The sequence below is a fragment of the Lonchura striata genome, chromosome 15, assembly GCF_046129695.1.
Source record: "Lonchura striata isolate bLonStr1 chromosome 15, bLonStr1.mat, whole genome shotgun sequence".
NCBI classification, from domain to species: domain Eukaryota; kingdom Metazoa; phylum Chordata; class Aves; order Passeriformes; family Estrildidae; genus Lonchura; species Lonchura striata.
The window spans coordinates 7737074-7756706 of record NC_134617.1 but is presented as its reverse complement, the minus strand read 5'-3'; the positions used below and the strand labels follow the sequence as shown (position 1 = coordinate 7756706).

The following is a 19633-nucleotide window of genomic DNA, read 5'->3' as shown; positions in this document are numbered from 1 at the left end:
AAAGCTCTTTCTCCACAGGATACTATTTTTAACATCGTAAGATGTTAAAGCATAGGATGTTTCAGCAAAAGCTAAACCTATAAATAAAGAAAAACCACCAATTATGCCCATAAAGTCAAATGAAAGCTTGCTCAGGCCAGGTCATACACTGCAACAGCAGAATTGGCAGCAGGGTGAGATCAGCAAGTTTTAGTGATTGTATAAAGTTGTGAGCTGGACATTTCCCCAAACATTAACCAGAAACAGATGTATGGAAAACAAACAAGTTTCACAGCAATGGGTCACAGGCTGCACCTACAGCAAGAAGAATTACTGCAACTTCCCTTTGCTAAAAGGTTTCCAGCAATCTTTGTTCCAGTTCCATCACTGGGATAAGTCTGTGTCTGTACAACATATTTTTAATTTAAAATCACTTCTGCAAGAAGAAAGGGAAAAGCCCCAGGCTGGCTGTAAACAGTACTGCACAACACTCCCTGTCATCTCTCTCACTCTGAAAACAAATATGTATTTCTATATCCTGTCTTTTTGGAAGGGCCAGAAGGAAAGTCTACTTTCTGCCAGATTTGGAACATTTTTCTCCACAAAGGAATCTCTTCCTACAGGAGTGATTGTGGTACTGGTGTCCCAGTCAGCCATGCCAGCTTTGTTTGATACTTCTTTTTTTAAAAAAATCCCTCTGGTGTTGAATTTGGAGTTATCAGAGCTACAGGAATGGAAGGAAGAGACTCAGTCACAGCTCAGAGCGACATCTCCAGTGCAGCATTCCAGCAGGGTGTGACAGTTTGCTCCTGCAGATGTTGTTCCCATCCCCAGGCAGCTGCAGCTCTTGCTGAAACCTCACTGAGTGACAACCCGAGAGGCAGAACTGCACAAAGTCAGTGATTTTAAGATGTTTTAAGTGCTTTTATACTGGTTGACAACAGTTACCCTCTGGGAGGGAAGGATTCAGTAGAGCTTCAGGAAAGAGGGCCCAGCTAAACGTCTGAGCTCAGCTGGTAACAGACAGTTCACACAGTTTAATTAAAACCAACTACCCGCCTTTTTTTAACTATTTCTGGACAAGAGGAGCAGGACTGTCAGTAAATGTATAAACAACTTCTGGGTCTTTTCTCGGAACCTTTCACCTTTCAGGTGTTGTTCTGAGAACTGCGGCCCTGCTGGAACTACAAATGTTCCATGAGTGACATCGACTCCTGTGCCTTGTTCCGGCAGCTCTGGGACTCAGCTGTGACCGAGGGGCAGATCCCGAGCCCTGGCAGCATCCCGGCCCTGCTGCCTCACACCCGCGCCCCTTGCTCCGTTCATGCATCAGCTCAACAATTCCTACCGGCAGAGGAAAAAGGATAAATTGCAACTTTCAGGAAAAACCCCCAGTGTCTTTCCTCGGCTCAGGAGCTCACGGCTGCCGGCACCAGAGGGCGCTTCGCTTCGTCCTTGCACAGCCGGAATTCGGGAACATCGCTTTTATTCCTCAAGCCCTTCATTCCCGTAGCCCAGGGACAAGCCACGCGCGGGCCGGGAGCTGCGCAGTCCCAGGCAGTCGCTGCTGCCCGCTTGTCGCTCGGCCTCAGCTGCAGGAGAAGGAAAACGTGTCCAGGCTGCTGCCATCCGACAGAGCCACGGGAAAACCCGGGCCAGCGCCGGGATGCAGCCCCGCTCCCTGCCCCGGCAAATCTCCGTTCCTGCGTGACACAGCCCAGTGCCCCCGAATCTTAGACAAATCCTACAAGGAGCTGTGTTTTAAAGCCGATGTCCCGCATTATCACGGCTGCCACATGGGCTCTGCTCTCCCCGTGTCTAACCCCAGTGTGGAGGAGCAGGGTCACGGAGAAGGGAGCAGAGGCATTGGAAGGGTCCCAGGAGGGGATTTCCAGCCCAACAGCACAGTCCGAGCACAGGGCACAGCACAGCACCAGGGGTCACCGATTCTGCACTTTGGTCTCCAGGCCAAGCCAAGCCATCCGCTCTCTTCTGAAAGGACCAGTTTTAAAAACGAAAGCCCTAGTCCCTTCCCCTCCCAAGGGATGTTGTTGCCAGGCAGTAGCCCAGGACACTTGTCCCAGAACACAGAGGTCACCGGCGATTTGTTTATCCGGATTACTCAATAGCCTGACAGCAGAAAAGCAGGTGTGTGACACCTTTGACATCTCCAACCTTTCCTAATCCTGGCAGCCCTCTCATACAGAGCCTCAAAACCTTTGGACACATTTCCTCTCCCAGAACTTCCCAAAAGAGCCTTCAAACACTTCTCAACCTCACCTCACTCCCCCGGGGCACAGGAGATCCTGTCCAGACCCTGCCTGGCTTTCCCCTGCAAGCTCTGTGCCCTGCAGTGACACAACGGCTCAGGCAAATCTGTTTGAAGAGGCAACAACTCTAGACTTGCATTGTCTCAGAACAATTCTATTACAATTCTCCAGTAACAGAAGATTTTCCTAATATAACTGAGCTTTTTGCACGCTCAAAAAACATGCTGCTCCTCCATTTTAACTAATAGTGTTCAACACAGTTATTTTCCTCATTAAAATCTTAGTTCGATGCACATCACTTTGCAGCAGTTCCCACTAAACCATCTTTGAGGGAACTTTTTTTCCTTATTTTATTACTGTCCTGATCACAGCAAGCTTCATTAAATAAATGATTTAAGGAAAAATAGGGGATTATAGAACAGATCAGTAGGAACCTTGTTCATTCTTCAGGCCAATGTCCTAAAAATTTCTTTCCCCTGTTTTCAGAGAAAAGCCACGTGATCAGAGGGAAAGATATTCTGTCCCAACCCAAAGAACATGCCCAAGGCTGCTTTCCATCTCCTCTCACTCACCTGCTCCCTCAGCTTGCTGGTTTCCTGTTCCCATTTACCTGCAGTGCCACACATCCACAATCAGAGTCTTCACCTTCAGTTCTTCAGCCCCTGCCACGCCTTAGGCTGAGAGGCAATTTTCACAGAACACAACACGAGAGTCAGCTTTAAAGACCTTGACCACTTTCTGTGAACCCACAACATACTGTGAAATAGAGGCTGTTTAGTTCAGAGGAAAAGCATCCTCTGGCGCGTGCAGCAGTGTGCAAGAGCAGTTTCCAGGCCACAAACAGCAGTGACCGCTGCAGCGCTGATTCCAGGGATGAGAGATCCTCGTGGATACAGAGACACGATGGATGTGCTCAGCTGAGGGCAGTGAAGGAACTGTCCCAGTGGTGGCTCCCTGCCCCACCTGCACCCACCCTGCTGCTGTTGGGGCACGAAGGAGCCATCTCCCAGTGTGCTCCCGTGTCACTCGCAGCAGGAGCTGAAGCCCAGGTGGCACCACGATCCAAGGCCACTCTCCCCTCTCCCACACAGGCAGAATGTGGCCCCAGGGGATGCAGTTTGACCCAGCCTTCACCAGGGCACATCTGGGAATTCAGACCCACCTCAACACCCTGCAGCTACCAACAGGAGCAGCAAAGGACCCAGCACTCCTTTTTAAGAGACGGCAGTGGAGGAGAAAGCATGATGAGATACAAAGATACAAGACAATAAAGGTTAAGGTACTTTTATTATAAAAGTCTATACAATGAGCACCAGACATAGCAATGCAATTATATCTGGTTTAGTTATATATATTCCATATCTATATATCCATATAGATATATAGGTTTTGCTTTTACCAAAGTAAAACTGTTATATCACAAAATGCCTAGTTCTACCATTTATTTATTGCTCAACAAGGATGGCACAAAACACACTCAGCATAACTGTTGCCATGCTTATCTACTATACTGAATAAACAGCCAAACACTGCATAACAAACACAAAGCAGCTGTTAATTCTGAATTGGAACCAGTCTGATCACTCACTCACTTATAAAAATATTGGAATCATATAGATTTAAGCATTATAAAGGAGGAATATATTATTTAAAACATTTAAATAGTGCATATTGACATTTTGCATGTGGTATATAAAACACAAACATTCATGTACAACACTATACAGTACACATTAGTTTCAATGTTTGGATACACCCGTGTCTGCAGACTGATAGAAAAGGAACTGAAGTGTACATTGCACAATGGAACTGAATAAAATTGGTAAATGGTCTCAAAGACTACTTTAACCTCATAGTTCTCTAAGGTCCCAGATCACTTTGCAGTTAAAAAAAAAGAAAAAAAGGCATACCACCAGTGCTCAATAGTTTTAGTGCTTTTTTTTTCTGAATTCCAAAATTACGTGCCTACAAGGAGAGTAAAACAAACCAAGAAGTATTCTACAGTACACAAATGAAATCTGAGCACTAAAAATCCTACTTGCAACCTATTTCATATGCTTCATGACAGAACAGCAAGTCTCTGAAGTTATGTGCAAGCCATTTCTTACATCATGAGAAAGTTCATTTTTGGTCTTTCATAAAGCAGAGTGAATCATTGCTATGTTGACATTAGCCAGTCATAAAAACATGCAGTGAGAGTAGGTGCATGCAAAATATGGCCACAATCAAACTGATACACTGAAACAAAACAAAACAAAAAAAAAACTGAGAAAGCACCAGCTGAAATTAACATTTTGATTTTGCCATATCAGAAACAGCTGCGGATGGCTGCTGCAGAGCAAAGCTACTCCCTAAATCATCATTCAGCACAGCAGATGTGATACTCAAAACATTATTTAGATTCAACTCTGAAGCTAAATCATGCAAGGCCCATAAACTGTTTTGCTTACATCGTAAGGATTAGATAATGTATTTTTATTCTCCAACTGTAAAACAAAACCGTGATAAACAGCAGTAATCTTTCCACTCCAAACCGACAGTTGTCCCTGTGGTGTGTGCTAACTACACTGATTTTAGCCCTTGACACCATACTCATTTCAGGTACAGTGGGATTTTAACTGTCCTAAGACAGCTCCTTTCTGTGGAGCCACACAAGTCTGAGCGCCACCAGACTTCCCAAACACCAAAGTGTTCACTGTGCTCCTCAAATCTTCCGAAAGCGGAGATGCCGTATCCAATTCAGCCCAAACACTACGTCACCACTGGCTGATAAACAACAACCGAAAAAGGGATCAAATGAACAACAATGACATGAGTCCTGTAGGCAGCATGTGATTGAACTTTTCAGTTTTCCAAGGTTTAAAAGCCACTAAGGAAAGGTCACTTTCTGGTTTGTCCACTGTCATCTTTATCAAGGAGGAAACGTGACCACTAATGAGCAAAATCCATAGACGTTAATTATTACTGTGTACAGGTGCAATTTAGAATACCAAAAAATCAAAGTTGTTCCACAGCAGTCCTTTGAAAGGAATTACAGTCTGTTTAAGTGTTCCAAGAATTAAGAGCTGTACCCTTAATTTGCTGATTTTTTTTTAGGCAAGAGGAATAGTTCGGAGTAGGATTACAGTATTAATAATTTCTTCAACAATGCAAAAGGTTAGTAATAACAAAAGTCTCAAAGTTCTTGAATGCTAAAGATAAAAAAAGCTATGGTTGTTTTGGAACAGGATGGATGCATCTGGAATACAAAACTTTGATGGAAACTGTGTTTGCTAAAGTTGGATAGAGCAGTCTCAAATTCAGAAACCTTATTTGCTCTCTAGACAGGACCTACTTACCCTTCAAACATGTCCTAGTGGCACCACAGTAAAGTGCACAAACTGGATTCTTTCAACAGTGCATGACACATGAACACAAGCACCCGATAAGTACAGGGGTAGTATATGGAAACAGCATGTTACTCAACACGTTGGAGGAATATAATTTAAATTGATTTTGAAGAATCTTGTTTGCTGATAAGGACTTCTAACAGCCTCAGTTTGGCTTTGATTTTCTTGTACTCCCTGTACTCAACCAGCATTGGGACCCGATCTTCTTTCTGTACGTTCCTGTAAAAAGAAAAATGTCAAAATTTCAACCAAATTCTCCATCCTGCAGCAAGCCAAACACAGAAGCAGCTACAGGAAGTTATTTTAGGGCAGAAGAAAATATTATTAGCAGCTTGTTCACCAATAACAGGCATGACATTATATTTTAGTTTACTGTAGTTAAAACTACCATCACCTAAAAAACTGAATTGAAAACCCAGCAGCATTTATTCGGCACATTGGGTAATTGGGTAATAATCATTATCCTAAGCTCTCCTGGGAATTTTACTAACAGGATATGAAGAGTTTCACTTCAGATCCTGTGTACACACTATAGAAAAAGACAAATTTAAGTCAATCTATGTTTCTTACTGTAAGTAGATTGACCCACAAATTGGCAGCAGAGCATTATTCTTACTGGACCATAATAAATAATCTATTAATATGATTAATCTCATTATTTGCCATTGAAGTCAAAAGGAGTTTTGTCCCAAACTCAGTAAGTGGACAATGAAGCCAAGTTACTGGAATTTGTGTAACCAGTGGTCCAGCAGTTGGTAGTTAAGGAGAAATACAGGAGAAGGCACAGACAAGTGAGAGCATTTGCCAGTCAAGGAAGTGACCTCTTAGGAGTGTTGTTAGCTTTGTTCATGACAAGAGACATCTCAAAAATACAATGGGCAGCAATGCAATCCAATTCATGACAAAACAAATTCAAGTAAGAAACCTAAAATAACTAAACTATATGGAGAATAAAAATGATAAAAACCTTTACTGGTAAAGCAAATATCCACTGCCAGAACTGACCTACTGGAACAAGGGGCAAATGGGAAATTTATCCTGCCCTGTGTTAAAGAACAGGGATAATATGGGGTTTTTAAAATTAAAAAAAAAATCATACTTTCTAGTAGGTATTTTTAAATGCTATTTTTTTTAAATGGAACTGTTAAAAATACACATAGCTATCTCACTCAGGAGATTATTCACAGCAGATCAAAACAGATCAGATTCCAGCTGACAACATTCAAAGTTAGAAAATACACTTGGCTACATAATGAGGCTGCAGCCCAGCATCTGGCATTATGCTAAACAAACCTTCCATTCTGCTGATAAAACTCCTCTTCAAATTCTCGCAATGTCTTACGTAGCTTCTTTTTCTCAGCTCTGGCTTTCCACAGTTGCTCCAATAATTCAGGCCTAAAAATTTCAAATTAAAGAAAAATATGTTGGTCGTACAATAGAATTTATATTTCTCAGAAATAACTGAGCTAGCTCCACTAATAATTTATTTGTCTGGCTCATAAGGAACATGCTGTCAGTTTAAAAGTGAAATATTGAGAACAAACTAGCAGTTAATAAAGGGGTATAAATTCTCTGCTGTCTACACAGCTCAAGTAAGGCTGAAGAAGGTTTAGAAGATACTAAATAATTCACTGAGTACAAAAAGATCTTAGTCAGACATGTCAGAGCAAAGAATACTCATTCAATCCAAACATTTCCTGAGGAGTGCTGAACATGTCACTCCCTTTCATCCAACATCATAGATTTAGTATCATGACTCTAACTACAATAATTACAACTAGTATAATTAAATTATCCACTTAATTATCCATACATAGAAGCAGCTCTAGTGCTGGAGAGCCTCAGGTCCCGGGTGAGTTTCTCTTGACCATCTTCAATATCAGACTCAGAGTTTTCAACTGGGCTTAGAATGGGCTGTGTTTGGGCAGCAGTTTTTAAGATTTCATTCAGGTCTGTAGACAAACTATCACTTTCCTCCTCTTCTTCCTGAAAGTGAAAACAGAAATTCAAAACAAATACTATGTATTTCAGTTCCCTATTACAAGTGCTGGGCAGTATTTGTTAAATGCACTGCACCTACCTTAATTTCTTCACAAAAATGGGCAGTTTCACCTTCAATAATGGGCTGTAACATCTGCCCCCGCCTCTTGGTTGATGGTGATCCCTGAAAAAATGGAAATTTTTTTCAAAATGTACAGTAAGACATCCAGTGCTCTTTGAAGTCAGAATTACATTGAAATCAGCCAATATTTCCTCTTTGAGATGAATAAAAGACTGCAAACATACTTACAGACCACAAATAACCATACAACCCACAAAGCTCAGGTACTCAAGGTATCCTTGACACAGAAATAATTGTTGTAGCTTATAATTTATTTTAAAATATTCCTTTTCAGACTTAAAATAAAAAGCATTTGCTCTCTCCATGTTTTGTAGAAGATTCATAAAGTGCAATGATAGCTCTGAATTTTGTATTTATTCTTGTCCCTCCCAAACCAAAGCACAGTTACAAAGGCCAGAGCTGCTTATCTCCTGCCAGGCATCCATAATAATAATCCTGCCTGGTTCCTTTTCCAGACACACTGAGGCCCTGCAGGTGGAAGTGTGAAATCAGAATGTTGCCACACCAGAGTCAAAATCTTTTGAACTCCAGCCTAAAGCAGGTGTCCCTGTCCAGGTGCCTGCTGCACACCTGCCATAAAGTCCTGCTCATCCCTTATCCCCAGACAGCAGAAGCAATTCCAACAGATGGTCTCTGGACAGTAAAAAGGTGAAACACAAAAGCCACACAGAGAATGACCTGTCAAAAACTTTCATTCGTGAAAGGTAAATAGTCTTCTGCTTCTCTGGACATTTCCATACAGACTTCAGTGTGTGTCACTGGTGTACCAGGAAAGAGTAAGAGATATCTCATGGAAACAATTGTCCTATAAACCTAAAAATCCATTCTTTAAATATCTGGAACTAAATATAGGATTACTTAGAAGTTACCACAGAACAATCCTTGGCAATAAAAGAGAGCTCCTCATGTCTCTTATAGGTTTCAACCAGTGAAAAAGTTTTTACAGGTGCTGCCTACAGCACAGTTTAGGAATCATGTTACTGACATCTCTTCTGAATTTAAAGTTCTTCTGGTGGGCTATCACCCATTCCTTTATTCCACAGCCAAAAAAACCTTATGGTACAGTCATAAGGCTACCCAGAATGTAAAATCCATCTCAGCTGAAGAGTCAGATTTCTGAGGGGAGAGATGGGATAGAGCTCAGTCAGTCAAGGGCACTATCAAAATCTGTGACCCACCAGTCACAGGGAAAAACATGGGTGCCTAAGAGCAACCTGTGTTTATGGATTTCAGAAAGAGATTCTTATAGAAAAGCCCTTAAACTTGACTGTGATGCAAATCATGTTTTTCTTTAAAAGGAGCCACCAAAAACAATGTACGTACAAGAAAGGCAGAATCCTGATCTGGTCACTTTATCTTGGTGTACTCCAGCTTAGAGGGGAGAGCTCAGAACTGCCAGTGACAATGTAAATAGCAGATTAAGTTCCTGCTGAGTAAGCCCAGCTACCTGTGTCTGGGAAGAACTGTCTGTATGCAAAGAGATTATCTTACAACAGCTATGCAGTCCCTTCCTTCCAAAAGGGTCAGCAGCCAACATCCAAACAGCTATGTTGCAAGTCTGGGTCAGTATGTAAGGCTTGGATTATGGCTCATGCAGAACAAAACAGCTGGCTGTCGTTCCCCAGCTGCTTTACAGGTACTATAAACAAGGTTACATCAACTTCCTTGCACAGTATGACAACTTTTCTTCCTCATCTCTTAGAAGAACACAGAGAGAGGATAGAAAATTCAGAAGGAAATGAAGTGAAAACAATGAAAAAGCACAAATGTTGTACAGATGCTGCAGGTGCTGGTAATATGTCTCTCTCTGGGGAAGCATGAAGGAATGAAATGGTTCTGATGGCAATCCTGTCACTCAAGCCTCTGCTGACAGCAACCTGCACTGCAACTGGTGTTACTATTCTGGGGAGGACTAAAAGTACAGTATGTCCTGTGGATCCATACCTAGCACAGGCACTTGGGGACATCTCAGCTACAGCAAGTTAGCACAGCTCACTTACTTCCACAGAGAACCATTTAATTCCCAAGAGCCATCAAGGTCACAGACAGCTTGGAACTGCTCTGCTCTCAGCAGTAAATCAAATGCCTCAAGTACAATGACAACAATATCTTTTATCTTCCACAAGAAAGATGTTTCACAGAACAGTGTTACTAGCTCTTCTAAAGGCAGCCTCGCAGTTCAAAAGTGGGAAAATAAACAGAAATAGCATTTGTTTTACTCACAAGAATAGGAGTAATGCTTGCTCTAGTTAACATTTGTTTTACAAGTCTGTATCTGTCATAAAGTGGCTTCACAATATGTCTTTCTTCTCTAGTAACCTAGAGGCAGAGAAACCACAGAATTAATTATACCGGTCACTCAATCACAGACAAGCAAACACAAAGCCGTGTGCTTCTCCTGCCACGCTACCAATGATCCAACTAGGAACATAAAACTACCTTTTCACTGAAAGGGGGTTTATGCAGATAAAAGGGAATAAGTGGCTGCTTTTTCATTCCCTCTCACTTTGATACCCTGTATTTTTCAGGGAAAATATTTAAATGCTTCCTAAAAATTAGTGGAGCTTTGCACAGGGAAACCTTGTATTTAAATATCCATGGAAAAGAGGCAAAAAAGGGACCAAGAACTGGGGGAAAAGATGTGTGCCTGGCAATGATGATGGTTCTACAGAAATGAAAGGGGAAAAAAGAAAAAGATGAAACTGTAGAGAAGAGGGCTGGGAACTGTCCTTTCATTTCTGTTTTTGTGAAATCCAGAATAACATTTCTGGTCTTTTCTGAGGAAATTCAATGATCTTGTTTATTTTTAAGACATCTCTTTGCCTCACAGACACACAAGGCGCCAAATGACACCCATCACTTTGCACACTCCAACAACCTGCTGATTTCTGAAAAGGGGGCCTATTAATACATACTTTTTTCTTTTTTTAGAAGTCAATGCAGCAAGTTCCTCAGATGGCAACATGGAGGCCAATAGATACCTTTGTGTTTTGGAGAAGGAAAAAGAAGAACCCCCCACACCAGCATTAAGTTCTGGTCTTACAACTGCTCAGGAGTTACTGCTGTCTATGCACACAATGGCACAGTTTGAAATAAAGCCAAGCATTACCGGCCGTCCATGTTGGCTTTCATAATACAGGAGGCTCTTCTGGAGAGATGTTTTCTCTTCTACCAAATGGTCCTTTGTCATTTTCTATCAAGAATAATTAGCATTTAATCAAACACAAGTCACTTTTATCCAGATGCCTAAGCCAAACTCAGCTTAGTTAACATCATACAACCCACCTTCCTCCATTTAAAGCTGTTCAATACTGTCAGCACATACTTGTAAATATTTTTATATAGAGCAAGGAAAATGTAGTTCATGTTGATAATTTCCCCACTGAGTCTGAAATATGATGGCCTGGCAAAGGGCTGCTAGCCAGAGGCATCATCATGTTGATAAAGTGGTATCTCAAGTGCTCTATTTTCCCCTTATTCTCTCAGAAGGAGCCTATCCATAACCTCATGCTTACCTTTATATCTTCTGGTAAACATCTCTCAACTCGTTTTTCCTTTAATCTTTTCAAAATGAGTTCAAGTGTAGCCTCCTTGGTGGGCTTCTTCTCTTTCTGCACAACCCGCATCTCATCTTCATTTTCTTCATCCTCTTGGTCAAGAGAGGAACCAAAGCTTTTTGGAAGTGTGTTACTTCGTGGACGTGTTTGAGGTATGAATTCTCCCTCTGAGCTCCTCTGCTTTGCATCTAAAATGGGAAAAACTGCTCAATCTGAAGGTTTAAAAGAAGCAACACATTTTATTTAGCTGCAAGTACAGGAACATAGCAATTTGCATAGGGGAAGTTTCTCTCTTAAAGAACTAAATAAGAATAATTTGATTTTTGACTAGTGCAGAATGTAGAAATGAAACATTTTTGTGTGCTGTGCAAGTTTGCTGAATGACTTAACCATTTCAGTCATGGAGATAATTTGTGTTAGCAGAGAATAAGAAACTGTAGCAATCTCTTACCTTTTATTTGCTTTCTCAATTTGGTAAGTTCAGTCATCCATTTTAAAACTTTTGGATTGGCTGCTATATCACTATAGGAGGGCTGAAAAAAATACAAATAAACTACATATTAAAACAAACACACTAAATCTTGTTTATAACTACTTCTTTCAAGATTTGGTAATATTTGTGACGGTGAATGTGAGCAGTTACAGGAATGCCACTCAGTATCAGATCAGATCTCAACATAAGGCACCACCTGTGAAAATAAAACTGAAACAACTTCAGCAGCTGAACCAGAGAGTGGTAAGACACTTCTGCTTTTCCACACATCTCATCTGAAATGCCCTCAGTCTCACAGCAGAACTGCTACTCTGTCCTCCTCTGGCTCTGGCATGCTGGCACATTTGCTAATACTGCTGTTGCTCAGCTCCCTTTTGCATACAGTAGTGTGTGACAAAATTCTCATCTGTGAACAGTTATTCAGTAATGAACTACAAGAGTCACTCAGCCCTCCCATGCAGTCTTTTATCCTGAATAAGACAGAAGTGCTAACCTACCTTGCTGTTTTTCTCTTTTTCAAACTGTTCCTCAAATTGCTTTATTTTTTTCTGTAATTTCTTGACAAGCTGATAAGGTGTCTTGTCTTCCCTTTTGTCATCTTTTGAGCTAAAGGATGCTCTTCGTGTTCTGTTTAAAAACATTTTTAAAATGTTATTTAGATAATTAAATGAGTGTAAATAAGATGTACATTCAAATCAGAGATTAATAATTTTTTTTCTCCAGTTCATAATCCATTAATTTCAAGTTTTAAGAGGTATTTACTCAAACTGCTTTGAGCTGCTGCCTTCAAGATTTGATGTTATTTGTGTCTTCCTCACATCAGTAATACCCACAACAGAAAAACTGTATTTGAAATTCAAGTGTAATGTACCATTAATTGCCAACTTTCTGATGCCTGGGCTATTTACCTAAGTTACTTTTCACTCAGTTGTTCTTCAAGTACTGGGCACAGAATAAAGCCCAGACTAGAAAATACCACTGAACAATCCTTGGTAATTATGCAGCTTCACTCAATTGTCTCAGGCAAGTTAAGAGATAATTGAGCCAAAAAGTATCCACATAATTTGTTAGTCTTACTAATACATTTCTTAGATTTTACTAATAGACTTCTAAAGTATGTGGTTTTGGTTTTACATCATCTTTCACACAGCTCCTTGACATTTGTTGCTCTTGAAAAGCATTTGTTGTTTCGAGACTGACATAAGAATTTTCCAGAACACTTATTATACAAAGTGCCTGAAACATCTCTCAACACAGCCAGTGAAATCTATGTCGTTCAAGATACTAGCAATACTAATCTAATAATCTACTAGAGCAGATCCTTATTTGTTTCAGAATGAGGAGAACTGTCACAGGCAGCTATTATCATTAGCACTTTTCTGAAGGTCAGTCTTCTACATCACTTTAACAATACTTGTTAAATATCTTCTGTGGCTCATTGGAGAAAACTTGCACAAGGATCTTTCTCCATCAATAAATCTGCCAGACAGACAACTAGAACCTAAACTTGTTCCAATCTCCTGTTTCAGGCTTTATGAGATTATTTCTTCCCTAACAAGCATGAAAATTCTTCTCAACTTCCCCTTCCCAGGAACAGTAGCAGACAGTATAGACAGTCACACTTCCCAATTCATACAAATAACCTGCAGCTTGTTTAGTGAAAACTCTACTTGAATAAACTAGGTTAAAAAAATACAATTCTAATAAACTAGGTTAAAAAAATATAAGAAAAAAAAGCCAGAGCTTACATAAAATCAGAGCAGAGTCTAGCAAAGCCTGGTAAACAAAGGATATAAATACAACTTTCTGCCTAGGAAGTGCCATTTGTCCGAAGCCCTGACCAAATGCCAGTGAAAGCTCTACAATCTTGTCCTATTTTTATCCTCTTTCCCTCAGCATCTGTCAAAGGGCACTTGGAGAGACACGAGCCCACCCCAGACGAACCTCTGCTCTAACTCACCCCAGCAGTTCCTGGGCAGGCAGAGCAGCCAAATGGCCACACAATGTTTGACCTTGGTCTTCAGTTCACTCAGATCATGAAAACCAACAACAATCTCAAACAGCTGTATTTTCACCCTGGAGTAACACATCCTGCCCACCAGGCTGCATTAAAATACACACCTAACGAAAGAAAGTGCTTTGGATGAAGAGTCCAGCGTTTCTGGATCATGTAAGAAACGTTGGCTTTGCCCAAAATCCAAACTCCGATGTGACAATATGGGATGACAGTCCTCTTCCAAGGGATGATTAGTCATCCTCCCAGCCTGTGGGGAAAGCTGAGCTTCTCCAGATTCACTGTCCTCCTGCCAGGACTTGAAAGCAGGAAATGGATCTAGAAGATAAAAAAAAGACACAAAATGGTACTTTTCTGTTACCAGAACTAGCAACAGGAGTCGAAACAAAAATGTGAACCCAATGCTTAGTCTTGTATGCGCTAGAGGATGTGGTGTCATACACAAAGTGAATAAAAACAGTGAAATGCATCAGAAAGCTACAATTTCTGTCATATAACCGAAAGAAAAAGGTACTGAAATGAAGTATGCACACTAGGATCCCTTTTTCAAAGTGTATCTTGGGAGTATGCATTTCTGAGCAGTTCAACAGTGTAATAGAGCCTTATTTACGTATCAGAAATATCAAATAAGAATATGCTTATTGTCCAGTGCAGTATTTTGCTGTGGAAATTCATTTTCATAGCGTACACGTACTTTGAAAGGTGGTCCTCTTGGTTTTGCAGGTAAAGTCTGACAGTACCTTAGGGACGATGCCCATTTGCTTAAGTGTTTTTCAAGGAATGTTTTTGGGTTTTATGATAAAATCTACCTTGACACCACTGAGAAAAAGAGATTTCTTAATTTGTGGAAGGTGGTTTTTTAGGAGGGAGATTCCAAAACAATCAATTCTTTCAAATCCCTATGAAAAGGTCCTGGCTAACATTCCTCATAATTCTTTGACAAGGTTTTCTTCCCGTCTAAAAAAAAGCTGACATAGCCTTTCAATTACTTCAATTTAAAATCCCACCCCCCTTTTCCTTTCAGAGTTGCCTGCTCTTTTTCCTAGTTCAAATCAGAAATTTGAAAACTGGGTTCAAAGTGTGCAGAACAACAATAAAACCCACAAAATAATCTTAAAAAAAAAAAATAACCCTTGTACCTGCTTTCCACTGCACATTTACTAAGTATGATTGGGAATTTTTTTGTTGTTTTTCAGCTGTGATCTTGCCTGTTTGCACAGTACAAGATACAAGAAGGGCACCTTTTTGAATCAACAAAAAAACTGCAGATCAGAATATTCCCAAGATATAAGGGACAGCAGGTGAAGGGTTAGTTAGAAAGCAAACCATCAACTATCAAAAGGCAGATAACTGAACGTATGGCGAACCATACTTACCCTCCCCTTCTCTCTGCAGATGCATTGTTTTGAAATCAATGAGGGGGAAAGTGATAGGGCATGGCGCTAATAAAATGAAAAAGAATGGCAAAAATACTAAAGTGAACACACAGCACAGTCAGAACAAACTATACATAACATGTAAAGCAGGAAGATACAGTACCAGGGAAAAATATCCCATCTTTTTGGACCAGGCCCTGAGCACTCTCAGCTTCCAAGCAATTCCCATGGCAGGTAAGGATGCTCAGTCCACAGCCAATTTGAACTTTTTACTGGAAAGGTTTACAAAGAACTGGTAGAGGAATAGTAAAGCCTTATTGCAGTTTAATAAGAGACTCATGCATCCTCACATGAACAAAGGCAAGCTCTAATGTTTTTGCTCAGAGCTTGTAAATAATAGAGATGGTGGTGATTTCCAAAAAGCAGGGCAAATGCAGAAAAAATACTCAGAAATATAAATCAACCATTCTGCATTTTCGCCTTGGGCCAGCAAGCAATTGATGTTGATTTTCAAGAACTCTGTTGCATACAGGCCTTTGAGTTTTCTATTAGATTGGCTTTAATAACCCAAATCTTGTAACTTAATTTGGACTAGTACAGATTTCTTAACAAAGTCACTACTTCAGTGGAATGCCATAAGGACTTGCAGTGCCTTGGAAGGCTGAGTTCCTAACAACCATCCTAAACAGGGCTGAAGAATAGTCAACGTTCAAATACTTCACAGTGAAATTAAGACCTCTTGCAAAGAACATGACTTAATACCAAGAAATTATAATATAAATTTATAAACAGATACACTACTTTATTTTCAAAACAAAGGTCATAAAGCTATTTGGGGAAGTAAAACCAAAAGCAATTTCATGAGCAAATTTAAGGAAATAATGAAAATGGATGCCACAAACCTTCTGAGTATACATATTAAGTCATCTTAACACAAATAGAGGATGCAACAAAATGTAATGCGCAAGTAAGCAATAAACTTAATAAAACACTGAAAACATAAGCAGGTTTTTTATGTTTTAGCTTTAGACTGTTCTTAACTTGGGCAACAAGAATGAAAACATGGAATCAGTGTCTTTGGGTGCCTGCAATTCGACTTTTCTGTGCCATGGCATACTCTGAATGTGCAGTTTGCTAGAGCTCAAGAGCACCAACCAGCAAATGTTGTACAAAACTAATGAAGCCAATCACAAGTCGCAAACCTCATTATTTGCAAAAGGGTTAAAAGGGAAGTGTGGACTCATGAAGGCAATTAATTTGCAAGCCAGTCAACAGCAGTGACAAACTAACAATCAGCTCTCACCACTTAAGCTTCAGGAGAAAGCTGTATGTGCTGACAGCTCTATGCTGCACTGTTACACACTTTCCAGTTTTAATTCCCTCATTTTAATACTTCCAACACTGCAACCACAAGTTAAATGCAGTGATTTCTTGCCACCAGTGTCTTGCTAAGGTTTCACTGTGACATTTAAAGGCATCTCAAGCTGTCACTGGAAGAGCCTGCTGGAAGTTAAAACCCTGTCCCTTACAGTTAACCTGCACCACATCTATCAAGTTGTATTGCAAGTTTTCCAAACCAGAAATGAGTGGCCTGTGGCCACTGCACTGTCAGTGACAGCTCACAGTGGTTTAGCAGCTTAGATCATTTGCATATTTTAAGGAGTGATGACTCCAACACCAGGTAGAGAAAACACGATATAAGGAAGACATAAAAACAGAAGTATTTTGAAAAGAAGGTATTGACAAGAGTGTTTTGCTCTGTTTACAAAGGACTTACGGTTGTTTTAAGTAAAATAGAAGTTTTAACAGTTTAACCAGATATTTGAGCAATAAAATTCAGTCAAGTCACAAGCTCAGGGGATTGCTAAACCTGAAAGGCAGTGAAGAATAAGGTCATAAACATAGGGAATCCTGTCTGAGAGAAAACTGTTATAAGTATTTTTCTTCTCCTAAAATGCAAATCATGAAAGGAGAAGGAGCAGAGAAAAACATCCATCTGCAACTTTAGCCTTTATTTAAAAATTTAGAGCTGCCTCAAGTTGTCCAATGACATGGAAACCAAAACAACTGACAGATTTTTCTTAAAAATTGAAATATGAACTGCTGTGTTTGGCAGGTTAGTGATTTTAAGTCAAATTCAGCCAATTCAATAGTTTACACTTAATAAAACAAAGACAAGACACAATTACAATTTTAGCTAAACTAAATGATTAGACAAAGTGTTTTTAAAGACTTGGATAAGAGACTCAGGGTCATGGAACTTTTACAACAATAAAAAACAAAAACAAAACAAAACATGACACCTAGCATGAAATTTGGACTTTTTTGCTTTCTTTCTTTAGCTTTTCCTTATATTTTTTTAAGGTTGTTACTTAAGTTGCAGATGGTTCTGAAACAAGATGAGACCTATGTCATGACTTGGTTGATCTTACCACATGTACAGGAACATGTTGTTGTCTCCTGCTTCTACTTCGTAAGTAGTTTTATTTATCACTCCTCCCTAACTATAGTGTGAGCTAAAGAGTGAAAATTACCTTCCCATTTGTCACCATCAGATACATTCTTCAGATCCAGATGTGGAACTTGGACAGCCGGGGCTTCCTTGGGAACATTAACGCTGCCATCCCCCAGCGCCTCTGAATCAGGGTTTGCATTAAGATCACAAGTCTTGCTACTTGAATCCTGTATTTAAAGAACAAAACAATTTTATTATTTCTTAGCAGCTGGAAATCAGGTACTTAATCAGTTCCAGCACTTCTAGAAATTTTAAGGAAAAAAGAAATCTCTTCAAACTTGAGGAATTAAAAATAGAGACACACACCCCAACAGCAGTCAATTATTTACATTACAAAACATTTCTTAGATGAGATGCATAAGCATAAACTTGCTGTGCTGCCTTAAGTTTCTGTGAAGTGACATGATGAGCTCTCTACCAGAGAAGTCTTGCAAGCCTTGCAGCACCAACCAGCAGAAGATGTTGAAAACTAAATTTATTGCATTACTTCACATTTGTATTTGTTATAAGGTGCTATCTGTATATAAATGAAATCTTTCTTACCAGAATTTCCTCTGAAGATATTCTATCATTGCCATCAAGCAATATACTATTTTCCCTAAAAAGAAGACAGAGACCTCATCATCATTTTAAATGGACATTATCATTTAAATGGACAGTAAACACTACACACTCCCCTTGTATTTTTTTTTTTAACAAACCCCATGCAGTTTAAGCAGATAGACAATGTATTTATTTAAGGTAATAATTAAAACTCTGGGGGATAAAAGTTATATTACTTTTTTTCCACTTTCTGATCTTCACATTGAATTTTAAGTTGTAGCATGTAAACAACAACTAGACTTGAATAAAGCTCAAAATAAAACCAGCTCAGACCTTTATTCTCAATGGAGAGTAAACATTTTAAAATTCAGCTGAACAAAAACTGAAATTTCAATCAGTGTTGAACTAAAGGTGCAAATTTACAAAGTTTTCTGGCTAGTCACTGTTGCTAACATTAATTATTCAATCATTAAGAGCAGTAAAATGTGCCAAAATATTTTTAAGAAAATAAATTTTTATTCTTCTGTTTCTCTTGCCCAGAACATAGGGCTGTTCACAAAAAAAAAAAAAGGATGTAGGTTAATCATATAGGTTTGTATGACTACAGAAAAACACAAACCTTTCACTATTATTTTCTCCATCATCATCTTCATCTTCATCACATGGTTTCAATAATATGTCTGCAGTCTGTTGGGAAAAAATATGTTTAGAAAGAATTGAAAATAGCTCTCTCAACAGAAAACATTTCCATAATCATCTCTGACCACGAAACTCCCTCAAGAACTAAAAGTTTCTTGTATGTGGGGATGGAAATCATGCTTTTTAACCATGTGACATTTTTACATCTGAAGTAAGGCCAGTGACCAGGTGTTTTGATCACCACAAATCAGATAATGATTTTTCATCTTCAGATAAACCATCTGAAATATAAAGTATGTCACTTGGTTTGAGACTTCAGGAATTCTCACAAAATGATCTTTACAGTGTCTGAATGTAACATCAAGTTACCCGGAGACTTCAAACACACCAACAGTTGCCAGTTTTATGCTGCTGATAGCAACTGACACCCATGTCAGAAAAAACACCATTCTTCCGTTGACATTATTTCAGTCCTCAAGTCAAATTCCAAGCTGGGGAAACAATTTTTAATTACAGTGCATTTGTCATACTCCAGCAGATAATTTCCACCCTGGAGATGAGCTGTGTAAGTCTTGCACAGTCACACTTACTGGAGTTGTGGAAACAGCTGCTTCTATTTCCACTTTGGGCCCAAAGGAGAACTCACATGCAGAGCTTTCTTTTCCCACAAACCTACATGCTCCTCTCAAACTCCTTCCACACAGGAGAATCACCACATTTCTCTTTAATCTCTCCC

At 39.7% G+C, this 19633-nt stretch overlaps 1 protein-coding gene across 3 annotated transcripts in view; it reads right to left on the bottom strand.

Annotated features, from left to right (window-relative positions):
• Positions 1-3517: 3517 nt before the first annotated feature.
• The window catches only part of FAM13B (family with sequence similarity 13 member B), a 44417-nt gene continuing 28301 nt past the window's right edge, over positions 3518-19633 (bottom strand). Inside the window, exons 12-25 of one of the 3 annotated variants that reach the window (XM_021552265.3) lie at positions 18878-18945; positions 18259-18313; positions 17735-17882; positions 15201-15266; positions 13932-14142; positions 12308-12437; positions 11769-11850; positions 11276-11505; positions 10870-10953; positions 9984-10079; positions 7719-7802; positions 7452-7624; positions 6932-7033; positions 3518-5857 (exon numbers count right to left, since the gene is read on the bottom strand). In XM_021552265.3, coding sequence (XP_021407940.1) covers positions 5734-5857; positions 6932-7033; positions 7452-7624; positions 7719-7802; positions 9984-10079; positions 10870-10953; positions 11276-11505; positions 11769-11850; positions 12308-12437; positions 13932-14142; positions 15201-15266; positions 17735-17882; positions 18259-18313; positions 18878-18945 — 1653 coding nt within the window. In that variant the 3' untranslated portion in view covers positions 3518-5733. The remainder of the gene's footprint in view (positions 5858-6931; positions 7034-7451; positions 7625-7718; positions 7803-9983; positions 10080-10869; positions 10954-11275; positions 11506-11768; positions 11851-12307; positions 12438-13931; positions 14143-15200; positions 15267-17734; positions 17883-18258; positions 18314-18877; positions 18946-19633) is intronic. The other 2 variants (XM_021552267.3, XM_021552266.3) reach the window with 2 other exon arrangements.